Source organism: Choloepus didactylus, chromosome 2, assembly GCF_015220235.1.
Source record: "Choloepus didactylus isolate mChoDid1 chromosome 2, mChoDid1.pri, whole genome shotgun sequence".
In the NCBI taxonomy this organism is placed as follows: Eukaryota; Metazoa; Chordata; class Mammalia; order Pilosa; family Megalonychidae; genus Choloepus; species Choloepus didactylus.
Genome location: NC_051308.1, coordinates 209,072,181 through 209,098,402, shown reverse-complemented (window position 1 = coordinate 209,098,402; position 26,222 = coordinate 209,072,181). Strand labels below are relative to the sequence as shown.

Below are 26,222 nucleotides of genomic sequence, written 5' to 3'. Positions count from 1 at the left end.
CTTTATTCATGTCCTTTTATCTGAGTCACATTTTTTTCTCCCAAGTTTTCTAGCCAGGTTTTCAACCACCTGCTCTTAATGGCTTAAACTAGCTGCTCTTTGCCATTCTTACGAGGTTCACCTCTCAGATCTATTACTGCCCCAGAAGGTATTTATAAATCATGTTCTAGATCCTACTCCTGGTCTTTGCCTGTTATAAATGCGCCGTGAGGCGCCGGGGAAAAGGAAATACCTAGACCTTTCTCGGACACTGGCTTGGCCGTGGCTCTCACTAATGCCAGGAGACCCCGCCAGAGTGGAAGCTTAGAGGTCAGGTTCCGTTCTGAATTAAATGACACGCACAGATACTTAAGCGTGCCGGGAGGGACAGCCTAGCTTGAGAAAGCTCCCGGCAGCCCGCTTTTGGGTTGGGAACCCGCTCAGCCCTACGGCGAAAGCAGTTCTCCCCGAGCCGCAGGTCCGCGCAGACTAAGCGGCGCCGCTGAGGCCGCCGGAAGGGGCGGTCCTAAGGCAGCCTGGGACTGGTCGCCGGGGGGCTTTTTGCAAAGCGCAGACCGAAAGCCGCTTCCGGCAGCGCACTCTGCCCAACTTTCGCCAGCGCGTTGGGGGCAGTGTCCTGGAGCAGTTCCGAGGCCGAGGAGGAGCTGCATGGGATAAGCGGTTCGGCGGCTCCTCCGAGGTTAGGGAAGGGCTGGTGAGTGGGAGTGCGGGTCTTGGGGTGCAAAGTTTCGTAGTCCAGAAGTCTGTTCCTGTTGCCGCCGCGCCCCCCTAATTCGCTCTCGGGGTAGGAGCTGTTGCAGGACAGCGGCTGGTCTCCCCTCACAGGCCAGGCCCCCGTGGGTTCCGGACCCTTCGCCCTGGGAAGAACCTGAGGTTGGCTGGGACCCCTTCTCGAAGCGGGCGACCCCGTGCTCTCATTTTCGGCTCCTCCAGGACACTGTAGGAAGTGCCCCATAAATGAGGGCCCGTGTGGCGCGCCCGGGGAGACTGTGGTTTGGAGACATGGGAAAGCTCCCCTTTGAAGGGGGACTCTCGGAGCCACAAGTCAGGGCTGCACTGAACAGGTCAGGGTGTTGAGGGAGAAGGGAGTGGCAGTTCCACAGGCAAAGGGAACTCAGCAAAGAGGAAAACAATCCCCGACCTGAGGTCTCCTGCCCGGGCTTCTGGCCTGAGGATGGAGCTGGAAGAAGGAACCCGGAGGACCTCGGTTATTCTTTACCCTTTTACTTGCAGGGAGCAGGGGTTGACTCAAGTAACTGCATCCAGGGTATGGGGAAAATGAAGAGTTCATGGAGAACTTGCCCCAAGAGAGAGGCCAGCAGGCTGTGCAGTGTGGAACAGAGAGGAGGAAATGCCACAATGTGAGTAGGAGAAAGGACCAAAAAGTCGCTCTTCTACCTCAGCAAGGCTAGAGATGTTAATCTGGGTTCCTCCATGAAGACCTGGTCTCTCAGAGCCCCTTTCTCCTCTCCTCGCCTTGTCATCTCTGCATTCTGCCCTTCCCAGTGAGGAGCAGGATCAACCAAGTAAGTCCCAGGTGAGTAGGAGTTTCCTGTTTCCTAAAATTCAGTGACATTTATCAGGAAGAATGGATACACTGTCTCTTTTTTGGGAAGGGAAAGGAGATTCACATTTATTGAGTGCTATTGTGTGTGTGGTTTATCACTTAATCCTTTGGGTAGCTGAGTAGTATTGGAAGGAGTACCCTCATTTTGATGATGTTAGTAGCCTTAGGAAAACTAAAACCTTGCTCAAGATTACTCCAAAGGCAAGTAGCATACTACTAAGTATGACTACACTAGTCAGGGTCAGGATCAGAATCCAGATCTGTGCAACCTCCAAACTATCTCATTCACTAACCACTTAATGATTGTTGCCATACCTGTGTGCTTCCTATACTGTTATTCTCATATTTTTTTCTTTTTTACTTACATTTACTTAAAAATCAAACTTGTCCCAAGAAACAGTATCTGTGAAATTATGCATTTGATGGATAGTAACACATAAAAAGAATTTACAGCTTTAATAGCTCTAATAGCTTCATATTTATTCTAAGGTGTATTTTACTGTGTAAAATCATCTTGTGTCAAAGAGATACAGAGTACATTCTTTTGCATAGGAAAGTCCAGGCCACAATCTGAGTCTAAATTGGCCACCCCTAGATTATTGTTTTGTTCTTTTAAATGAATAATTCCACAAAAAAAATTGCCCCCCCCCCCCCCGCTTTGTGTCTTCTCCACAAGATATTTCACTTATCTGTTTAGGACTATTCCATTTTCAATCTCAATGTAGTATGCAAAACAAGTAGAAAGTCCCTCCCTACATTTTAGGAGCTTACACTCTCTCTCAGGAGTTAACGCATACACATCAAGTAGTCTAAATCAGTGCTGTCCAACAAAACTTTCTGTGATGAGGGGAACATACTACTATATCTGTGCCATCCAATAAGGTACCCAGTGCAACTGATGAACTGAAGTTTAAGTTTTTAAGTTTAATTAATTTAAATTTGAATAACCACATGTGACCAGTGACTACACTGTTGGACAATACAGGTGTAGATATTTAAAATAAAATATTTTCGTTTTCAACTGATTTGGATTTAGTGCTCTCCTCCTGAAAAGAAAGTGTAAGTATTGATTGCCATCTAACTTAGTTTCTTGTTAGAGGGCAAAGATTGTCTCCAACTTTCAGGGACTTGAAAGTTCACATAAAATAACTCATTTTGAAACTATTATTTAAAGCACATTTACAATTTAAGACATTTCGGCACATGTGCAGCATCTGTGTTTTATTACTACTGAAATAGCTTATAAACTGATAACTTTATAGTATATAAACAAAAGTCTTAGCACTGTATTACTTATGTTCTTTGCAAATAGCTTTACTTCCAGCTATATATGTCTTCTTTCATTAATAACATTTAGATTATTGTAAAAATCAGTTACGTACAACCATAACTATTAGTACCACTTTTAGGGTATCAGTTCTTCAGCTGTTACCATGGAAGCTGGTGCATTCATTTTATTCCTTGCTTCTTAGAATAGCAAGAAGAAGACACTTGGCTCATAGTTATCTGGATCAACTAAAGTTCTGTCCAATTATTTACTTTCCTGGCACCCAGAGTCAAATCCTAGAGAACTGGTCATACCTTGTTTTGTTTTCTTTTCTCTGTATTCAAGGTTAGACCTATGATGTTGGGGAGAAGGCTTAAAAAGAGTACCTTCATAAGAAAATTTGTCCGATTTCTTAAAAATTAAAAATTCTTAGAGACAAAACAATCAAATATAATGTGTACTCTTTGTTTCTTGGTTTAAAGAAAAGATATCCAAGACACTTTTAGGACCATTGGAGATATTTGAATATGACTGTAGCGTTAGGGAATTTTTATTAATTCTGTTAGATTTGGTAATAGTATTGTAGTTATGCAGGAAAATGAGCTTTTTGGAAATGTGTTTTGAAGCATTTAGATTTGAAGTATTATGATGTCCATAATTTACTTTAAAATAGTTCATCCCTCACCGCCCAAAATGCACACATGAAGAAAGTACAACAAAATGTCAACTGCTGTTATCTAAGATGGTTGTATATGATGGTTCATTGTTCTATTCTTTCTACTTCTCTGTAGGTTTGAAAATTTCCATAGCAAAAAGTTAAAAAATGAGTTCCTCTCCCTTAGTAGGGTAGTGAGATATTGAGTATGAAGCACTGGCTCAGTGTCTAATACACAATAACTGCACACTAAATATTAACTTGTTTATAGCAAAAACAGTAATATTTTAATAGTGCTTACTGACAGACATTTTCCATTATAAGCTAATTTATTGTGGAGGGAGAAAATAAATGTAATGGGAAACACCTATTTTTATAATGTTAGGAGGGTGAATTTATAAAGTCACTAGGAGTAAGCTAAAACCCACCAAGAGCTTTTATTCCATGCTTCTATTTTGTATATAAGTAGTATTTATCTCTAGTTGGTCTTTGCCTTTTACCATATTGTGTTCCTGAGAACTGCATTTAAAGACAGTAATTGTAGAACTGGTTTTTCTTAAGGAGCAGATTGTATTTGAGGTTTATTTTCCTGGTCAGTACTCTGTATCAAAGGAGTTGTGGAAGTGACCCATGGTAAACATTGTCCAACATTTACATATATCTATATTCACTTAAAATAATGAAATAATGTTCCCAGTCAAGAGAAATTTGACTTTTTTTTGCCTCCTTGGAACTTGTAAGTGCTTTTAAGAAAGTTTTTATGTGGATAATACATTTCTTTAACATGTTATGCAGGGTCTTCCTTGCCTAATCCAGAACTGTGGCCATGGCGGAGACTAGAGAAGAGGAGATGGTGTCAGGGAATGCCTCTGGGTTCTCAGATCTGAGTGACTCAGAGTTCCTGGAGCTAGAAGATGCCCAAGAGTCAAGTGGTTCAGTTAGCAAGCCTGGTCCTTCTTCTGAATTCCCAGGGGAAGATGGCAAGCCCATAAGCTTACAAAAGTGGAAAAGAAGATTGGATATCTCCTCACCCATGGAGCAATTCCACTTTAAATATTTGTATGTCACTGACCTGACGACTCAGAACTGGTGTGAACAGCAAATGGTATACGGAAAGGAGTTTCCTGGCTTCTTGACACCTGAGAAGGCAGCTATTTTAGAAACTGGTGCTAGCATTCACCTAGCTAGAGAACTGGAAGTTCATGATATTGTGACTATCCCCATTATCTCTAAAGAAGATGCCTGGGCAACTAAGTTTCTGAACATACTATCAATGATTCCTACCTTGCAGTCAGAGGGGTGCATCAGAGAGTTTCCAGTGTTTGGGGAAGTGGAGGGTGTGCTTCTTGTTGGGGTGATTGATGAGCTGCACTATACAGCCAAGGGGGAACTGGAACTGGCTGAACTGAAGACACGCAAGCGTCCTTTGCTCCCTCTGGAAGCTCAGAAAAAGAAAGACTGTTTTCAAGTAAGCCTATACAAATATATCTTTGATGCCATGGTACAAGGAAAAGTGACCCCTGCTAGCTTAATCCACCACGTAAAATTGCATCCAGAAAAGCCACTGGGGCCCTCAGTGCTGAGATATGCCCAGCAGGGAGGCTTCTCTGTGAAATCCCTGGGAGACCTCATGGAGCTGGGCTTCTTGTCTCTAACGCTGTCTGACCTCCCAGTCATTGATATCCTGAAGATTGAGTATATCCACCAAGAGACTGCCTCTGTGCTGGGTACAGAGATTGTGGCCTTTGAAGAGAAGGAGGTGAGAAGTAAGGTTCAGCATTATATGGGCTACTGGATGGGCCACCGAGAGCCTCAAGGGGTTGATGTGGAGGAGGCTTGGAAGTGCTGCAGGTGCAACTATGCGGACATCTGTGAGTGGAAAAAGAACGGTGGAGTGCTCAGGTCCACACTGGAGCCCCAAGCCAAAAAATCCAAGTGAAAAGAAGGTGTGTCTTCAGGAATTTTGATTCTTCCTGCTCCTAATGTATTCAACAGAGTAAAAGAGGACCAATTTCTGAGCTTGGCTTTCATGGAGTATTCTTATTTTGGCTCTTTTCCTATTTCCTCAACCTATAACCACCTCAAATCCAGGACCAAGGCTCAGGGGTGGGTGGGAAAGATTTGGGGTTATGCTGTCCCTGGAGCTTTGCTGTGGATTGCCAAGAAAATGGATGTCCATCATGGCTGGAGCAAAGGTATCCTTTAGCAAACATTACTTTTCTAAGAAAATTTTTCTGTTTCTGATAAGTCCCTTTCCTGTTTTTCCTCAGTCAAGGTTTTCTACATTTTACATAAGAAAATAAAACACTGTCCAGGACAGTTGAACTGATGACTTTTTTTTTCATAATCCCAATCTCTCAGGGATGACCACTACATATAGCATGGTTTATATTATTCCAAACTTTTAAATACATAAATACATAAACATATTTATGAATCAGAATTAGTGTAATGGGCAGACCAAGAATTTAAAATAAGCATGGTAAATATTTTCAAAGAGAGGAAGGAAAATGAAACAGGAACTAGAAGTCATAAAAAACTGAAAATATTAGATATGGAAAATATAATAAATGAAGTAACACGTAAGGTTGAGTAGTCACGTGATATACAATCCAGCAGTACCACTGCTAGGTAGATACTACGAGAAATTCTTATACGTGTATAAACAGGAAATATGAACAAGAATATACATTATAGCACTTTCACCATAGAAAAAACCTGGAAACGACCCAGATGTCCATCATCAGAAGAGTGGATGATGTGTTACAGCAGCCAAAACAAGTAAGCTACAGTGATGTGCAATAATGTGGATGGATCTTAGCAATACAGTACTGAGTGGAAAAGTAAGCCCCAAAAGATTACATACAGCATGATCACTTTTTATAAAGTGAAAAATCACAAAAATAAAAACAATTTAAGGAAAATAAAAGGTAGAAAGGGATCTCAATTCATATATTAGAAGGCAGTGGACCCCTTAGCTACAAATATCACTAAAGGGGCCAGAGGAAAGAATGAGATGGACACCACCTGGAAGGTAAGGACTTATTCTTGGAGACACTACTGGAGAATTTGCTGAAGTAAATGGAGGGGAGGGAAATTGGCCCGGGATAGTTTCTGTATTCACTGGAAATTCAAGAGCCAGCAGAACTGTTGTTGATGTGACTCTGTGCTATATATGAGCTGATAAAACCATAGTTTACCTGTGGAGGCCTTCTGAGCTACACATACTCTTATGGACAGTGGAAATCTTGTAATAACTCTTCCCATTTACTGATTATTATGTGCCAGGCACTGTGCTAAGCACTTTTTGTGGTTAAATCTATATAGCCATTATTATCACCGATGAGTGAACTGAGGCTTAGAAGGGTTATATAACTTACCCAAAGTCCCACAGTTTGCAAGTAGTAGACTCTAGCCTAGATATGTCTGACTTAAGTGTTTATGTTCTTAACCATTATGCTATGAAATTTCCTTCTAGCTGTTGTTAAGCTTTCTGGACTGTACGGTATATTCTAGGCTCCAGGAAGTTTGGAATCAAGCTGGACCGACGATAAACAGAATTAGCTAACAATCTTCAAGAAAAGAATGTGTTCAAGATTCTGTTGTATCATTTTAGTTATACTAGAAGCTTTAAGAAGAGAAAAAAGGGAAAATTAACTGGTTTCAGACAGTGGCATAGTCAGAATTCAGTAATTCCCTGAGATCTTGAACCCATATTTTAAACTAACATCTTCTCTTTCTCACAAGACAAATGTAGGCATCTATGGTTGGGGTATCTTGTTGCAGAATAATATTTTTACTGAAGAATCTAATAATGAGAATGCTGACTTCTTTCTATGTTGCTCTCATTTTCTATTTTGATAGTGAAGAGCCAGTTACTCCTTCTGAGATAGAAGTATATTTAACAATGTTTACCTAAAAACACTCAAGTACAATTTCCAAATAATAAAAAGTGGAAAGGCCTTACTATAATAACTGGGACAGATGATTTATACCCTTGGAGTCCCATATTAGAAAATTATACTGAAAGAGGAGCTACACAGTGAAAAGAACTGAATATTTTTTTAAAAAAGCAGGAAGTCCCTCTCAACCTTCTTAGATATAGATAATATGTAATCACCTAGTCCTCTTTGGAAACAGGATGGGCTGCAGCTGTTACTTTAATTATAGAGAAGTTGTAAATAATGTAGCAAGGTTGATTATAGTCCTAATTAAATGTATGTTTATTAACATGATGTAATGGCTAAATTAATCAATAGAATAAAATGAAAAAAATATATTCAGTTAGAAAATAGTAATCTCTTTTCTAATTTTTATACAAGTTAAAGTATGTTATATTGCTCTTACAAAAATAGCTCAACTAGTAAAAATATCAGTAGAATTTTACAGGCATTCAAGGCTAAGTCTTTGATAACATGGATACCTTCCTTTAATCTTGAACCACTCATGAATTGAAATGCTTCGCTTTGTAAGACATTTGTGCTCATAAAACATTATTGTAAAAACAGAATATGATTTAATTGACTGTAAACCAAAAATGCTATAAATTTTCTGTAACTGAAACAAGGGGGAACTCTGATCTCATGTCCAGCTGCATCTGGAGGAGTGAGGTCTCCCAGGCTTGGTAATGTATCCATTAATTTTTACTTTATAAACTTGTTCCTTTTACCTTAAGTGCGCCTTTAGTAAAAATGTGTTAAAAGTGAATTCTTGTCTTGAGTGCTCTTTACTTTTTTTTTTTTTTTTTTTTTTCTTTACTTTTAAACTGTTGTCTGTCTGTATACTCTTAATTGAGTGGAAGGTTGCTTAAAAGAAGCCCAAAGCCTTTAAATCATGACCTAATTAGGCTCAGGCCTTTTATAACGGAAATCATAGGTTTAAGGTGTAAAAAAACAAACCCGTTAAAATCTGTAACCCCCAGTATCACTGCTGTTGTTCCCCACAACAAATACCTCCCTGGTCTTCAGCCTCCACGTGTCTAATCATGTCTCTCTCCCTTGTGAATTCTGCTTAAGTGCCTATGCTCCAAATTATGGACTTCTTGGATATTTGCTCAGTGAGTGGGTGAATGATGGGAGACATTGTCACAACAAATATATATATATATAAAATAGAAAATCCCAAAACAATAGTGGTTAAACAAAATAGAAATTCATTTCTTTCCCATATAAAAGAAGCCTAGGTGCAATTAGTCCAGGTCTAGTGTGGTTCTCCTTTAACCAGGTTCCTTCTGTCTTGTTTCTGTGATGTCACATGTATCTTCTACTACATAGTCCAAAATGGCTGCCCAAGTTCCAGTCTTCCAGCAAAAAACTGGAAAAGAAGGGCATCTCTTTAAGGACACTTCCTAAATTTGTATCACCACTGCCACTTAGATACCATTGGCCAGAACTTGGCCACATGGTCATAGCTAGCTGCAAGGGAGGTTGGGATATGTAGTTTTTATATATACCCAGGCAAAAATGGGAGATTCTATGACTGTGCAAGAAGGAGAGAATGGATTTTAGGGACTGCTCACATTCTCTGCCCCACTGAGGTCTTCAGGAACAGAGCTGGCCCAGTTCGCCTTACTAGGGACCCTATACTCTTGGGGTAGAATGAGGGAAAGAGGAAGAGGTGAGCAGGAATACTCCTTACTTGACTCCCACAATTCCATCCTGACACCAAAATGTGTCAGAATTGATAGTTCCAGGTTAAGGCTTCCTGAGAGTCACTCGTAATTTTTAAAATTTTAAATCTGATGTCATCTGTTCTGTGGAATCTGAACAAATCTGAGGAAAAACATCAGGTTGAGAGTCAACTTTTGGACTTTGATATTTGCAAACCTATTGGAGGCCTGAAGGAGGAAGATACTCAAGATCATGAGATTCTTGGAAGCTTCAACTAATGATTCTGGGCATCTTATGGCACAAAGGAAAGAGCAAGCTTGAGAGGACCCAGCCAAAACAGATTCAGTTTTGGCCTTCATGCTTTGTGTAGTCTAGTGGATATTACAGACAGATAAACAGGCAATGACATAGTCATGTGAGACGAGCTACTATTGGGTAGTACAAGATACTAAGGATTCACAAAAGGACGTCTCTCTTGACTTTAAGATCAGTATAGTTTTCCAGTAGAAATGAAGATAACTGAGACCTGAACAGAGTGAATTAAGTGAATTGAGAGGGTTTGGGCAATATTTTCCCAGGCAGGGATAGTATATGAAACAGCAGGCAGAGAATATGGCAGGTTTAAGGATATGAAAAAAGTTCATTAAATTTAGGGAATATACTGAGAGGAAGTGGAGGAAATGAATCTGGGGAGGTAAGCAGGGCACAGATTATGCAAGGCATCATAAATTTTGTTTAAAATTTTGGACTCAAGGGGTTAATGGATTTCCTGCCTGTTTGCCCCTAATTTCTCTTTCTCAGTATCTTTGTAAAATAAGTGGGAGCAAAGTAGTATTCTAGAGAAGGAGCTGATTTGGTAAAAGTAAATGTATCACAGAATGATTTGTCTCAGGTTCATCTTAGATAGATCTGGGATTGGACTTGTAGTGATATCAGGACACCAGGTTGTGTGTTTTTAGCTCCTCAAATGTAGGTGCAAAAAATGAGAAGAGTGTGGGTGTGATTGCATCATTTTTGGTACAGAAGTGAGGCATAGAGGGCCTGTACATATGGGAGAAAGGGGAGGCTCCACCCCTTGGAGATCTGGATGAAGTAAAAGGTGAGCTAGGAATAATGGAACAGGAAGAATGGGAGGTTGTGTTTTGGAATAGGATGTTAGAATTTAAAGTTTCAAAAGTGTAGATGATCTGATAAAGATCAAATTCTAGAGTGTGGTTTTTGGAGACTTTATTAAAGGAAGGTATAAGTGTAGTTCAGTGGAATTAAAGATAAGAAACTGAAGCTAGGATGATGTTTCTTAGCTTACTTACACCCCACATTCACAGATTCTGCTAAGGAGGCCTAGGCATCAATATTTCTAGGATACTGAACTGGAATTGAAGTGAAGGTAATTGGAGTGAGGAGGTCAGAAAACTGACAGACCAGAGTAGTGTTTCTTAACTAGGAGTAAGCATCAAAATCAATGTTAGATATTATTAAAAATCATATGCCATTGTCTCACCTCTGGAGATTCTGGGCTGGGTCCAAAGCATCAGCATTTTTAAGCTTCATAAATGATTCTGGATGCACAGCTCTGGTCAGGACCCACTGGGTTAGGGCATTGATATGTTTTCAAATACTTTGACGTTACAAGAATTGGAGTAGAGATGAGTACAGTGGAGTGGTTTCAAAAGTACAGGAACAGGTGACTTGAAGTCAGTAGATGACACAAGAAGAGGCAGTTGGTAGTATAGATACATGTCCTGGATTTTTGCTTAATTTTTGAAATGCAATTTTTCTGGAATTGGCAGTGGGGATGAGAGAGAAACATACTTCAATAAAACTTGACATGGGTTACTCAAACCCAGAGACATAGCAGAACATCTTGGCTACCTTTCCATCTTCAATGTCAGCTTTGCATCTGTGGATATTTATGTGGATAGTTGTTCATTTGGGAGGAGTTTGGAGTTCCCTTTTGTTGTTTTAGGAACTAGGGGCGATGTGGCTACTAGCTACTGGTGATGTGGCTGTGGTCTTCAACAAGGAAGAGTGGGGACAACTGGACCCTTTCCAAAGGACCTATATAGAAATGTAATACTGGAGAATTAGGCAACTTGTTGTCAGTATTTAAGTGTTTTAGTTTCCTAGGCTGCTTAAGCAAATACTGTGTAATGGGTTGGCTTAAACAATGAGAAATTATTAGCTTACAGTTGTGAGGCTAAAAGAAAGGCCAAATCAAGGAGTCATAATGGCAATGCTTTCTCCCCGAAGACTGGCATTCTGGGGCTGGCTGCTGGCAATCCTTGGTCCTTGGTTTGTCACATGGCAAAGCACATGGTGACGTCTCCTGGACTCTTGGTCCCTCCCTTCTCTTCCAGGTTCCATCAATTTCAGCTTCTGGCTGCTTCCTCTGTGGCTTTCTCTCCGTCCTTCCATATTTCAATCTGTTTATAAAGGTCTCCAGTAATAGAATTAAGACCCATCCTGAGTGAGGTGGGCCACATGTTCTTAACTGACATAACCTCATAGAATGGTCCTACTTAAAATGGGTTTACACCCACAGGAATGGATTAAATTTAAGAACATGTTTTTCTGGGGTACAGACAGCTTCAAACTATCACAGTAAGGAAGACAGACTTTCTTTTATAACCAAAAATCTACCCATCAAGATGTTTTAGATTCCTCAACTGTTAAAAGCCATGGTAGCTCTTAAGGTGCTTACCTAAGCTTGGGCTTAATATTTGAGAAAATTTAGGGTAGAAGTTTGAGATAGAATGTTCAGTATTTCTGGAAAGCCAGAGATGGTGGGAAGAGATCTTTCTCCCAAGTATCCCCATTGTGAATTAGACCAAGCTCCGAGTTTATATAGCTAAGCCTATAAAAATAATAGCTCACATGTGAATGCTTTCTGTTCCAGCACTGTTCTAAGCACTTTGTGTGTACTAATTTATGTAATCCTGCTAAGAACCATATAATGTAGACATGATTTCTATCCCCATTTTATAGATGAAACTTGCCCATGGTCATTCTGTTAGCAACTGTGAACCTAGCAGTGGGGCTCCAGAGACTGTGATCTGAACCATTATGCTGTGCTGCCTCTTGGAAGCAGAGGGGTCACACAGCTGGAACAGAGGCAGCATGTCTCAGGACATTTTCTTGGTCCCTCACAGTCTCTTAACAAGGTTAGGAAACTGCTAGCCATACAGTTATTTGATCCACTCTTGGTTTTGGAGTTAATGTATCATCAGCAAGGCTGTATCTTCCTGGATTGGGAAAGCAGAATCAGTGCTGAGAACCAGTTTCTTAGCCTCTACTAACTAGCCAGCACCTAGGAAAACCCATTTCACCTCTGGGTATTATGCATTATTCAAAGTTCTTTAGTTTGTTGGGATGGAGTTTCCTTTTTCAGAGTCACATTTTATTTATATTTTAAAAGTAATACCCCCTCATTCTTTTTTTTAAATAGCTAGCTAAATTTTATTACATCCAAAAGGTTGATGTAGTATGCATCCAATCAAGATATCTTTTTAATGCATTTTTTATTGTAAACATTAACATATGTACGTAACAGTGGTAACTTTCAAAGTACTACTTAACAAGTAATTAGACAGCCGTTCTCAAAGAACATCATGAGTCACCGTTCTACAACTTCGTATTTCCATTATTGTAAAATATAACATAAATACATTTTTATCTTTTTGATAACAGAAATGGACACTTTCCATTTTCTACATCCTAAACCTCCTTGTGGGAGTGACAGATGTCCCACCCCTGCCAGGTTACCTGTTCCATTTTAACTCATTGCTGGCATGGACCAGGCATTGTACACACTGTGGTGATATGACAGATCCTGTTGCTGATATTCTCCTGGGCATTACCTTGGCTAAATCCTGCAGAAAGACTGCTCCTTGGTCTCTGCCAGCTTGAGGAGCACTCCATACAGAACTCCTGCTTCACCCGTTGGAGCACTTTCCCAGGTTCCCTCAGAGATCGGAAAGTATCCCCATTTCTAAACCTTGTCCTGTAAGAATTCAAATATCTATTGTATTGTATTTGTCATTCACTTGGGGGATCAGTGTTTTGTCATAGCATCTGAGCCAGAAACTGTTTCAGTCTAGCAGTATTCATCTCCCTCAGCCTTGGTCAGCACTGGAGCTGTACTATTATGGCCACACACCCTGCTTGCCATACTATATTGTTGACTGCCTAGTATATTTCCCATTCTGAGTGTTGAAGAGTAAGCTGCCCTGTTTGCTGTAAATATTCCCATTTCATGTCAGTTTTGTCAAAGGGTACCAAGAAGTAAGCATGCCCTTTTCTGGTCAATTATTTAGTCTAGGCATTGGTGCCAAGGAGTAAAACAGAGGAGATAACGTGGATATACAAGTACACATTTTATAACCTATACTAACTTAACCAGAATCAGTAGGAAAAGCAACCTATCAGTAGTACCCAAATGCTTTTCCTAGCAAGCAGGCTTGGATTAACCCTTTTTAACTGACTTTAAATTATTTTCCTTCATTACTTCATTCTTTATCCAAGGCATAAACCCTTCCCTATTGCCTCCAGACCCTTCCCCCAAGATTGAGTTAGTTGACCAGGTGTTTATATCATTTGTGTGTAGATTTTGCTGTACAAAGACACCCCATTGCCACGGTAAGAGTCACATGTGGGCAGTGTTGCCTTAACTATTCAATTAGAGTTTCTTTTTTGTTCTTGGCATCTCTCACTTTTGTGGTTAAAAGAATGTACATAATTCCACAGTTCTGTTTTCTCTTGTAGTTATTGGATTGTTCTTACAGTATCTTCTGAAGTTACTAATTCCTTTATTTCTATTAGCCAACAATTAGTTAATTTTTCTTTCCTGTATAGTAGATTCTCCTTACCCCCTTTAACAGTGTTGCAAAAATTTTCAAATAATACACAAGTGTATAAGAGAAAAAATGAAAGTCTACTGTTTAAGCTCATTTCCCTGAGGTAATGTGATGGGTAGGTTCATGTGTCAACTTGGCCAGGTGATGGTGCCCAGTTCAAGCAAGCACTGGCCTAACCATTACTGCAAGGACATTTGTGACTGGTTAATAAACCAGAAAGCTGGTTTATTAAATCATCAGTCAATTGACAGCATCTGTGGCTGATTACATCAATGAAGGGTGTGTCTTTTGTAATGAGAGAATTCAATCAGCTGGATTTAATCCAATCAGTTGAAGACTTAAGGGAGAGGAGAGAGAACTTTCACTTCTACTTCAGCCAGCCAGCCTCTCCTGGGGAGTTCATCAAAGAGCTTCATTGGAATTGCCAACTTAATGACTGCCCTATGGAATTTGCACTCTTGCATTCTGCCCTATGGAATTTGGACTCATACATCCCCACAGTTGCATAAGACACTTTTATAAAATCTCATATTTACAGATACCTTCTGTTGGTTCTGTTTCCCTAGAGAACCCTAATTAATACAGCTTGGTACTGGGAGTGGTTCTTGAGAAACAGAATCTTAAAATGGGCTTTTACAATTGGTTTTCTACTCTGATTAGATTCAAAGGCATAATGACTCCATTTCCAATAATCATGATGGCACTGACAGTCCATGGCATGAGTTGGCAATACAGATAAGCAAAACATCACCATTTGATTCTCCTTACCATACTCTTATACAAGGCAAGGCTCTGGGTGACAGTGTTTTAACAGAGTTTTGTGGAGTTAAGAGGTGTAATGATGTTGGCTGGCTGCTTTTAGTTATGCTGGATAAAGTTATAAGAAAAAGGGATGAGCTAAAGACTTCACATTTGAAACTTAAATGCCATGTGACAGATGTAAAGTTTTCTCTGTGTGCCCTGAAAGAAAATCTTATTTCCTGTGGCAGCAGACTTGAGATCTCTGGAAACCAGACCCAGAATCTCATTGTGCGAGTAGCAGATTTACAACATAAACTAAAATCTCAACCCCACAGGGTGTCTGCTGTTAATGTAGACATCGATTGGAAAAGAATGGGATCCTGAAAATTGGGATGGGGACATAGGGGGTGATAATGATGGCAGTGGGGGCATTGGAACCCTGGATTCTGCTGAGTCTTTGCTAGATATACTTGTAATAGTCTGCCCTGAGGAAACAGCACCCCACCTCTAGCTTGCCCTGAGGAAAGAGCCACCCAATTTCCAGACTGTCCTGAGGCGACAGCTACCTGAACTCCACTCTAACTTGAGGGAACAGATTCCTGACTTCCAGTCTGCCCTGAGGAGCCTGACATCCAACTTCCATCTAAAGAGATTAACACTTTAGTGCTTGCCAAACCTGTAGTCACCTCCCCTGGGGAAACAGCCTTTACTCTTCTGTCTGGGGAAATTAATCCTGTTTCACCAGATGAAACTGCAATGGAATACTCTGAGGTAATTGGCTTGAAGGATACTTCTAATTCTTTCCATGACACATCCCACCACTGCTCTTTTCTTCAAGACCCTATAACTAGACTAAAGTCCCAACAGGCCTCAAAAGGTGATGTACAAAGTGTGACCTATGAAGAAGTGCAGTATACTCCAAAAGAACTGCATGAGTTTTCCAATTTATATAGACAGAAATCAGGGGAATATTTGTGGGAATGGATATTAAGGGCATGGGATAATGGTGGAAGAAATATAAAGTTGGATCAGGCTGAATTTATTGATATGGGCCCACTTAGCAGAGATTCTGCATTCAGTGTTTTAGCTCTAGGGGTTAGAAAGGGCATTAACAGTTTGTTTGGGTGGTTGGCTGAAATGTGTATCAAAAGGTGGCCATCATTCCCTGAGGTCAAACTGCCAGAACTGGCCTGGTATAATGTAGAGGAGGGGATTCAATGTCTTAGAGAGATTGGAATGTTAGAGTGGATTTATTATGGAAGATCTGCTCACACACCCCTGGGATGTGTAGAGGACACACCGTTTACCAGGACTGTGAGGAATAAATTTGTGAAACTAGCTCCATCATTTCTGAAGATCTCTGTAGTTGCCCTTCTCTGTAGGTCAGATATTACTGTGGGAACTTCTGTCACCGAGCTGGAATCCTTAAACACAATGGAGATAATCAGATCCCGAGTTGGCAGAAGTCACTTGGCAGCAGTTAATTGCCAAGACAAGGTGGGCATAGCTACCAAACGGAAAACAGGCTCAAAGCAGCAGTCAAAATAATCCAACCTGCGGAGACTTGTGGTGCTGGCTAGTAGATCATGGAGTACCTAGAAGTAAAATAGATGGGCAGTCTACTAAATTCTTGTTTGATCTGTATTAGCAGAAGAATTCTAGGTCAAGTGAACAAAAGTCTAACTTGAATTACAAAAAGAGAGAGTCACAGCCCCTTAATCAATTCCCAGATTTGAGACAGTTTACAGACCCAGAGCGCCTTGAATGAGGGGAAGGCCAGGTACCCTTGGGGAAGAACCCTGTTACACTGCCAAAAACTTACACTGTTAATCTTCCTCCCAGCCTTCCTCAAGGGGACCTATGGCCTTTCACCAGGGTAACTGTTTACTGGGGAAAAGAAAATGATCAGATACTTCAGGTATTATTAGACACTGGCTCAGAAGTGGCATTAATTCCAGGAGACCCAAAACATCACTCTGGTCCACCGGTCAGAGGGCTTATGGAGGTCAGATGATTGATGGAGTTTTAGCTCAGGTCCATCTCACAGTGAGTCCAGTGGGTCCCTGGACCCATTCTTGGTTATTTCCCCAGTTCTGGAATGCATTATTTGAATAGACATACTCAGCAACTGGTAGAATCCCTACACTGGTTCCCTGACTTGTGGAGTGAGGGCTATTACAGTAGGAAATGTCAAGTGGAACCCACTAGAAGTGCCCCTGCCTAGCAACATAGTAAATCAGAAGCAATACTGGATTCCTGGAGGGATTGCAGAGATAAATGCCATTCTTAAGGACTTGAAGGATGCAGGGATGGTGATTCCCACCACATCTCCATTCAACTCTCCTATTTGGCCTGTGCAGAAAACAGATGGGTCTTGAAAGATGACAGTGGATTATCATAAGCTTAACCAGGTGATGACTCCAATTGCAGCTTCTGTTCCAGGTGGGTATCATTGCTTGCGCAAATCACCACATTCCCCTAGTAACTGGTATGCAGTTACTGAGCTGGCAAGTGCTTTTTTCTCAATAGCTATTCGTGAGGACCATCAGAAACAGTTTGCATTCAGTGGGCAAGGCCAGCAGTATACTTTCTGTCCTGCCTCAGGGATATATACACTCTCCAGCCCTATATCATAATACTGTCTTCAGGAACCACAAGACATCACACTGGTCCATTATATTGATGATATCATGTTGATTGGACCTCGTGAGCAAGAAGTAGCAACTACTATAGATTTGTTGGTAAGGTGTTTGCATGGCAGCAGATGGGAGATAAATCCAACAAAAATACAGTGGTCTACCACCTCAGTAAAATTTCCAGGTGTCCAGTGGTGTGGGGCATGTCTTCTAAGGTGAAGGATAAGCTGTTGCATCTGACCCTTCCTATGACCAAAAAAGAGGCACAATGCCTTGTTGGCCTCTTTGGATTTTGGAGACAACATATTCCTCATTTGGGTATGCTACTCTGGCCCATTTACCAAGTGACCAGAAAAACTTCTAGTCTTGAGCAAGGACTGGAACAACATGAGGCTCTGTGACAGGTCCAGGCTGCTGTGCAAGCTGCTTTTCCACTTGGACCATATGATCCAGCAGATCCAATGGTGCTGGAAGTGTCAGTGGCAAATAGAGATGCTGTTTGGAGCCTGTGGCAGGCTCCTATAGGAGAATCACAATGCAGGCCCTTAGGATTTTGGTGTAAATCCTTACCATCCTCTGCAGATAACTACTCTCCTTTTGAGAAACAGCTTTGGGCCTGCTATTGAGCCTTAGTAGAGACAGAACACTTAACCATGGGCCATCAAGTTACCATGAGACCTGAGTTGCCTATCCTGAGCTGGTTGTTGCCTGACTCACCAAGCCATAAATTGGGTGTGCACAGCAGCACTCTATCATAAAATGGAAATGGTATATACGACATAGGCCTCAAGCAGGTCCTGAAGGCACAAGTAAGTTACATGAGGAAGTGGCCCAAATGCCCATAGTCCCCACTCCTGCCAGATTACCTTCTCTTCCCAGCCCACAGCTATGGCATCTTGGGAAGTTCCTTACAATCAATTGAGGAAGAGAAAACTTGGGCCTGATATACAGAAGGTTCTGCACAATATGCAGGTACCACCCAAAAGTGGACAGCTGCAGCACTACAATCCCTTTCTCGAATGTCCCTGAAGGAAAGTGGTGAGAGGAAATCCTCCCAGTGGGTGGAACTTTGAGCAGGGCACCTGGTTGTTCACTTTGCTTGGAAGGAGAACTGGCCAGAGATGTGTTTGTATACTGATTCATGGCTGTTGTAAATGGTTTGGCTGGATGATCAGGAACTTCGAAGGAACATGATTGGAAAATTGGTGACAAAGAAGTCTAGGGAAGAGATATGTGGATTGTGCCAGTTTGGATGTATTATGTCCCCCAAAATGCCATTATCTTTAATGCAATCTTGTTTGGGCAGAAAACATATTAGTGTTGATTAGGTTGGAAACTTGTGATTGGATGTTTCCATGGAGATGCGACTCAACCAACTGTGGGTGAGAACTTTCATTAGATTATTTCCATGGAGGTGTTGCTCCACCCATTCAGGGTGGGTCTTTACTGGATCACTGGAGTACTTTAAAAAGAGCCACACAGGCCCAGACACAGAGAAACTGAGAGTGACATTTTGGAGAGAGCTGCAGCTGAGAGACATTTTAAAGATGGCTGTTGGAAGCTGATGCAGACATTATGGAGAATGCCATTTTGAAACACAACCTGGGAGCAAGCAGACACCAGCCACATGCTTTCCCAGCTAACAGAGGTTTTCCAGATGCCAATGGCCTTTCTCCAGTGAAGGTACCCTATTGTTGATGCTTACCTTGGACACTTTATGGCCTTAAGACTGTACCTTTGTAACCAAATAAACCCCCTTTATAAAAGCCAAATCCATTTCTGGTGTTTTGCATTCTGGCAGCATTGGCATTAGCAAACCAGAATATGGATAGACCTGAGTGGACAAAAAACATTAAGATATATTTGTCCCATGTGAATGCCCACCAGAGGGTGACTTCAACAGAGGAAGATTTTAATAATCAAGTGGATAAGATGACCTATTTTGTGGACACCAGTCAGCCTCTTTCTCCAGTCACTCCTGTCATTGCCCAATGGGCTCATGAATAAAGTGGTCATGGTGGTAGGGATGGAGGTTATGCATGGACTCAGTAACATGGACTTCTCATCAAGGCTGACCTGGCCATAGCCACTGTTGATTGCCCAATCTGCCAGCAGCAAAGACCCACATTCAGTCCCCGATATGGCACCATTCCCCGAGGTGATCAGCCTGCTACCTGATGGCAAGCTGATTACATTGGATCACTTCCATCATGGAAGGGGCAGTTATTTGTTCTCACTGGAATAAACACATAATCTGGATATGGGTTTGCCTTCCCTGCATGCAGTGCTTCTGCCAAAACTACAATCTGTGAACTTACAGAATGCCTTATCCACCATCATGCTATTCCACACAGCATTGCTTCTGATTAAGGAACCTATTCACAGCAAATGAAGTGAGGGAATGGGCACATACTTATGGAATTCCCTGATTTTACCATGTTCTCCATCATCCAGTGGCAGCTGGGTTAATAGAATAGTGAAATGGCCTTTTGAAGACTCAATTATGGCACAACTAGGTGGCAACACCTTGCAGGGCTGGTGCAGTGTTCTCCAGGAGGTGGTGTATACTCTGAATCAGTGTCCACTCTGGTGCTGTTTCTCCCATAGCCAGGATTAATGGGTCCAGGAATCAAGGGGTGGAAATGGGAGTGGCAGCACTCACTATCACTCTTAGTAATCTACTAGGAAAATTTTACTTCCTGTCCTGCAACCTTAAGCTCTGCTGGTCTACAAGTCTTAGTTCCAAAAGGAGAAGTGCTACCACCACGAAACACAATGATAATTCCATTGAACTGGAAATTAAGACTGCCACCTGGCCACTCTGGGCTTCTTATGCCTCTGAATCAATAGGTAAGGAAGGGGATTACTGTACTGGCTGGGGTGATTGATCCTGACAACAAAGGGGAAATAGGACTGCAACTATGCAATAGAGGTAAAGACAAGTTTTCCTGGAATACAGGAGATCCCCTAGGGCATCTCTTAGTACTACCATGCCCTGTGATTAAAGTCAATGGAAAACAGCAACAACACAGTCCAGGCAGGAGTACCAATGGCCCAGAAATTTCAGGAATGAAGGTTTGGGTCACCCCACCAGGCAAAGAACCATGGTCAACTGAAGTGCTTGCTGAGGGTAAAGGGAACATGGAATGGGTAATGGAAGAAGGTAGTGATAAATATGAACTATGACCACATGACCAGTTACAGAAATGAGGAATATGATAGCATGAATATTTCCTCCTTGTTTTGAGTATGTTTGTATTTGTCCATAAAGCAAATATCCTTGTTCCCTTCTCTATCTTATCTCCTTATTGTATGATATAATTTTTATTGTTCATTTTATAGTACTAAGTTATAGGCTATCAAGTTTAAGAGTGAATGTTACCCAAGCTATTGCACCCTATTCTGGAAAGATGTAGTGTGTTTCTGGTTGTATGCAGGACAGCTGAGTATTGTTAGGAGAAACATATTCCTGTTATTGTGTTCCATTTAGAAATTAAGTATACCTTAAGACGATGTGTATAGCTGCCAAGTTGACAAGGGGTGGACTGTGATGGTTAGGTTCATGTGTCAACTTGGCCAGGTGATGGTGCCCAGGTGTCTGGTCAAGCAAGCACTGGCCTAACCATTACTGCAAGGACATTTGTGACTGGTTAATAAACCAGAAGGCTCGTATTAAATCATCAATCAATTGACTGCATCTGTGGTTGATTACATCAATGAAGGGCATGTCTTCTGCAATGAGAATTCAATCAGCTGGATTTAATCCAATCAATTGAAGACTTGTAAAGGAGAAGAGAGAGAACTTTCACTTCTACTTCAGCCAGCCAGCCTCTCCTGGGGAGTTCATTGAAGACCTTATCAGAGTTGCCAACTTGCTGACTGCCCTACAGAATTTGGGCTCATGCATTCTGCCCTATGGAATTTGGATTTGTGCATCCTGCCCTATGGAATTTGGACTCATGCATCTTCACGGTTGCATGAGACAGTTTTATAAAATGTCATATTTACAGACATCTTCTGTTGGTTCTGTTTCCTTAGAGAACCCTGACTAATACAGGTAACTATAACCATTCCATTGGCCTTACTAGTCTGTATGCTAAAGTCACCTGCAATTTTATTTCAAGTCCATTCCTCTAACTAAAGCTCTCATCTCACAAGCCTAATTTGACAGCTAAACTTGGATACCTCACAAACCATCTCAGTCATAACAGGACCAAAGTTAAATTCATGATTTCCTACCTGTTCCTTTTCCTGTCATTCCCATTTCTCCATAAATAGCACCACTGACTACTTTTTCAAGCCAGAAACCTGGGAAACATCTTAATTCTGTCCTCCCCTCCACTTTCATATCATATCTCTAATCTGAACCCTTCTCTGCTCTTTATCTTGGGTGTGCAAAGTTCATGTCTCAATAAATTTAAAATATTATAATCATACAAAGTAACTTCACAACAATAGAATAAAGCTAGAAATCAATAGCAGAAGGAAAACTAGAAAATTTACAAATATTTGCAAATTAAGCAGCACAGTTAAAGAGCCAATAGATTAAAGAAGAAATCACAAGAAACTTAGAAAATACTTAGAGATAAGTGACAGTGAAAAGACAACATACCAAAACATATGAGATACAGAGACAGTAACGATTAGAGGAAAATATATAGTGATGAATGCCTTTATTAATAAAGAAGAAAGATCTAAAATCAATAATCTAACTTCATATCTTGAGGAACTAGAGAAAGAAGAGCAAAGTGAACCAAAATGAGCAGAAGGAAGGAAATAGTTAAAATTATCTGAAATACTGAAATAGAGATAAATGAAATAGAGAATGGAAATAAACAAAACCAAAGATGGTTCTTTTAAAAGAATAAAATTGACAAACCTTTGGATAGATTGACAAGAAATGAGAAAAGATGCAAATAACTATGATCAGAAATTGCAATTGTGACATAACAACTGATTTTACAAATAAATAAAGGATTATAAGAGAATACTGTGAACAATTGTACATCAACAAATTAGATAAGCTAGATGAAATGAAAAAATTCCTAAAAATACACAGTTACCTAAACTGTCCCAAGAAGAAATAGAAAACCTCAACAGAGAGTAACCAAAACCTCCCAATAAAGAAAAATCCAGAACCAGATGGCTGCACTGGTAAATTTTTTAAATTAAATTTAATTTTTTTAACTTCATCAAAAAATTAAAAAACAAACAATACAAAAACATTTCAAACAAAACCAAAACAAAGAAATAAGAAAAAACAAATAACCTAAAATAACTACATTGCTTCCAACATGTTCCTACCTTACCCCAAGAAAATAAACAAACTATAACCAAACAAAGGGATAAGAAAAACAAATAACCTAAAATAACTACATTGCTGCCAACTTGTTCCGACCATATCCCCCAAAAATTAACAAACCATAGTCGTTCCTGAGCATTCCCATAACATTAAGTTTACCCTCCATAACTTATCAGTTCTTATTAGATTATCATTCCCCCTTCACTATTTGCTGTCTATTGCTAGGTCTCCAACATTCTAAAATATAAACCATTTATTTTACATTTTTCACAAGAGTTCACATTTGTGGTAGCATACAATATCTCTCCTTTTGTGCCCGGCTTATTTCACCCAGCATTATGTCTTCAGGGTTCATCCATGTTGCCATGTTTCATGACCTCATTCCTTCTTACTACCACATAGTATTCCATTGTGTGTATATACCACATTGTGTTTATCCACTCATCTGTTGAAGGACATTTGGATTGTTTCCATCTCTTGGCAATTGAGAATAATGCTGCTATGAACATCGGTGTGCAGATATCTGTTCTTGTCACTGCTTTCAGATCTTCTGGGTATATGCTGAGAAGTGATGCTGGTATATTCCTTCCCCTATGTCCTGAGCATTTATAAATATTTACTAGAGATAGTCTGATTCTGGTGGGCATGTTTTGTAACATCCAGCTCACATCTTGGTGGTAAATCTTCCCCTGGCACGGAGGGAGTGAGGTTCCTCCACTCTAGCACAGAAATACAAGAGAGGGGTACTGCATGTAGAACATCTCCCTGCATTGGCCATGGATTGACAGATGCTGGCTTTGGAGAACCAATGCCTAGTAGTGAAGCTGACCTTGCTCTGTCTCTTCTCTATGTGTGTAAAACCTTGTTTCATTCAGTGCTGTGTGAGTTGTGCTTCTTTGGTGTGATGGTTAGGTCCATGTGTCAACTTGGCCAGATGATAGTACCCAGCTGTCTGGTCAAGCAAACACTGGCCTAACAATTGCTGTGAGGATGTTTGTGGCTGGTTTATTAAATCATCAGTCAATTGACTGCAGCTGTGACTGATGACTCACCAAAGGGTGTGTCTTCCACAATGAGAGAATGCAATTGGCTGGATTTAATCCAATTAATCAGTTGAAGACTTATAAGTGAGACAGATAGAGGACCTTCACTTCTTCGGCTGTCCAGTGAAGCGTTTCCTGAGTTCGTCGAAGTTGCCAGTGCATTTCCTGAGGAGTTCATCGAACACGTTCGTTGAAGATCCCAGTTCATTTCCTGAGGAGTTCGTTGAAGTTGCTGGTTCGTTTCCTGAGGAGTTCATTGGACATATTCCTTGGAGTTGACAGTTTGCTGACTGCTCTACAGAATTTGGACTCATGCATACCTACAGTTGTGTGAGTCACTTTCACAAATCTGATAGTCAGAGACACCTCTCGTTGATTCTGTTTCCCTAGAGAACCCTAACTAATACATTTGGTAACCCTGACACCTTTACTGGAGTGGGTTGACATCTCCTTGGGTGTCTCTCCTGACTGACAGAAGGCTACTTCCTCAACATGATAAAAGACATTTATGAATAATTCACAGCTAACATAATAATTAAAGGTGAAAGACTGGGAGCTTCCCCACCAAGATCAGATACAAGACAAGGATGCCCACTTTCATCACTGCTATACAATATTGTTCTAGAAATTCTAGCCAAAGAAATTAGGCAAGGGAAAAAACAGGTATCCAAGTTGGAAAAGAAGAAGTAAAAGTATCTTTGTTTGCAGACAACATGGTCTTGTATACAGAAAATCCAAAGGCATATACAAGAAAACGACTAGAGCTAATATTCAGCAAAATGGCAGGGTATAACATCAAAATACAATATCAATTGTGTTTCTGTACACTAGCAAAGAACAAACAAATGTGGAAATTAAAAACACAAGTCCACTTATAATAGCGTCTAAAAGAATAACATATATGTGATTAAATTTAACCAAGGATGTGAAAGACTTGTACACAGCTGAAAAAAGATTGAAGAAGACCTAAATAAGTGGCAAGACATTCCTTATTCATGGACTGGAAAACTAAATTTGTTAACATGTCAATATTACCCAAAGTGATCTACAAATTCAGTGCAATTCCTATCAAAATTCCAACAGACTTTTCTGCAGAAATGAAAAAGCTGATGTTCAAATTCATATGAATAACAAGGGGCTCCCAAATAGCCAAAACAATTTTGAAAAATAACAAAATTGGAGGACTCACAATCCCCAATTTCAAACTTACTACAAAGCTATAGTAATGAAAACAGTGTGGTACTGGCATAAGCAGAGACACATAGATTAAGGAATAGAATAGAAAGTCCAGAGGTATACTCATAAATTTATGGCCTAATGATTTTTTTAAAATTCAGTTTTATTGAGATATATTCACATACCGTACAATTATCCATGGTGTACAATCAGCTGTTCACAGTACCATCATATAGTTGTGTATTCATCACCCTGATCTATTTTTGAACATTTGCCTTATACCAGAAAGAATCAGAATAAGAATAAAAAATAAAAATAAGAAAGAACACCCAAATCATCCCCCATCCCACTCTATTTTTCATTTAGTTTTTGTCCCCATTTTTCTACTCATCCATCCATACACTGGAAGAAGGGAGTGTGATCACAAGGTTTTCACAGTCACACTGTCACCCCTTGTAATCTACATTGTTATACAATCATCTTCAGGAGTCAAGGCTACTGGGTTGGAGTTTGGTGGTTTCAGGTATTTACTTCTAGCTATTCCAATACATTAAAACCTAAAAAGTATCTGTATAGTGCATAAGAATGTCCACCAGAGTGACCTCTCAACTCCATTTGAAATCTCTCAGCCACTGAAGCTTTATTTCATTTCATTTTGCACCCCCCTTTTGGTCAAGAAGATGTTCTCAATCCCACAGTTCCGAGTCCAGATTCATCCCCGGGAGTCATATCCTGCATTGCCAGGGAGATTTACACCCCTGGGAGTCAGGTCCCACGTAGTGGGGGAGGGCAGTGAGATCACCTGCCAAAGTGGCTTAGTTAGAGAGAGAGTGGCCTACTGATTTTTGACAAGAGTGTCAAGTACACTTAATGGGTAAAGAATAGTTTCTTCAACAAATATTGTCGGGAAAACAATATCCACATACAAAGGAATAAAGTTGGATACCTACCTCACACTATATACAAAAACTAACACAAAATTGTATCAAGAACAACTTCTGGGAAGATGGCAGAATAGGAAAGGCAGAGCAAACTTCTCCCCCATAGAATAACTTGGGTAAAGGCAGAAAACAACTAGGACAGCAGTTCCAGGGTGTGAGCAGCCAGAGAAGTACCTCTACAATATATGAGGGAGGGGGATCTGGATGAAAATAGAGAAATTACAACTGAAAGAATGGGGTGAGTTTATTCAATCGTGACTATCTCTGGGGCTGGCAGCTACATGCCAGCTGGAGTGGGAGAGGGAGGAGCTCCACACTCCTGCACCCCCTTCTCTGCACAGCTGAGGAGATATGCCTTCTCAGTGTTGCAGCTAGGAGCTGTGTGAGGGAACTCGGGAACCAAGAGATTTGTGTTAACCACACACAGAGAGA

The 26,222-nt window shown here is 40.6% G+C and overlaps 1 protein-coding gene and 1 long non-coding RNA gene across 3 annotated transcripts in view; one reads left to right on the top strand and one right to left on the bottom strand.

Annotated features, from left to right (window-relative positions):
- Positions 1-26,222, bottom strand: part of LOC119527498 — a 60,713-nt gene that overhangs the window by 22,281 nt on the left and 12,210 nt on the right. The gene's annotated exons all lie outside the window — the stretch shown is intronic.
- EXO5 (exonuclease 5) lies at positions 555-7,554 on the top strand. 2 transcript variants are annotated; one of them, XM_037827577.1, is made up of 3 exons: positions 555-679; positions 1,234-1,537; positions 4,285-7,554. In XM_037827577.1, exon 3 carries the CDS (start codon positions 4,316-4,318, stop codon positions 5,426-5,428), a length of 1,113 nt encoding a protein of 370 aa, XP_037683505.1. In that variant the 5' UTR covers positions 555-679; positions 1,234-1,537; positions 4,285-4,315; the 3' UTR covers positions 5,429-7,554. The 2 variants fall into 2 exon arrangements, with proteins under 2 accessions (XP_037683505.1, XP_037683506.1); XM_037827578.1 differs by having other exon boundaries at positions 561-694.

Excerpts from the sequence above, each read along its gene's own strand:
- EXO5 (XM_037827577.1), top strand. The coding sequence starts at position 4,316 with ATGGCGGAGACTAGAGAAGAGGAGATGGTGTCAGGGAATGCCTCTGGG.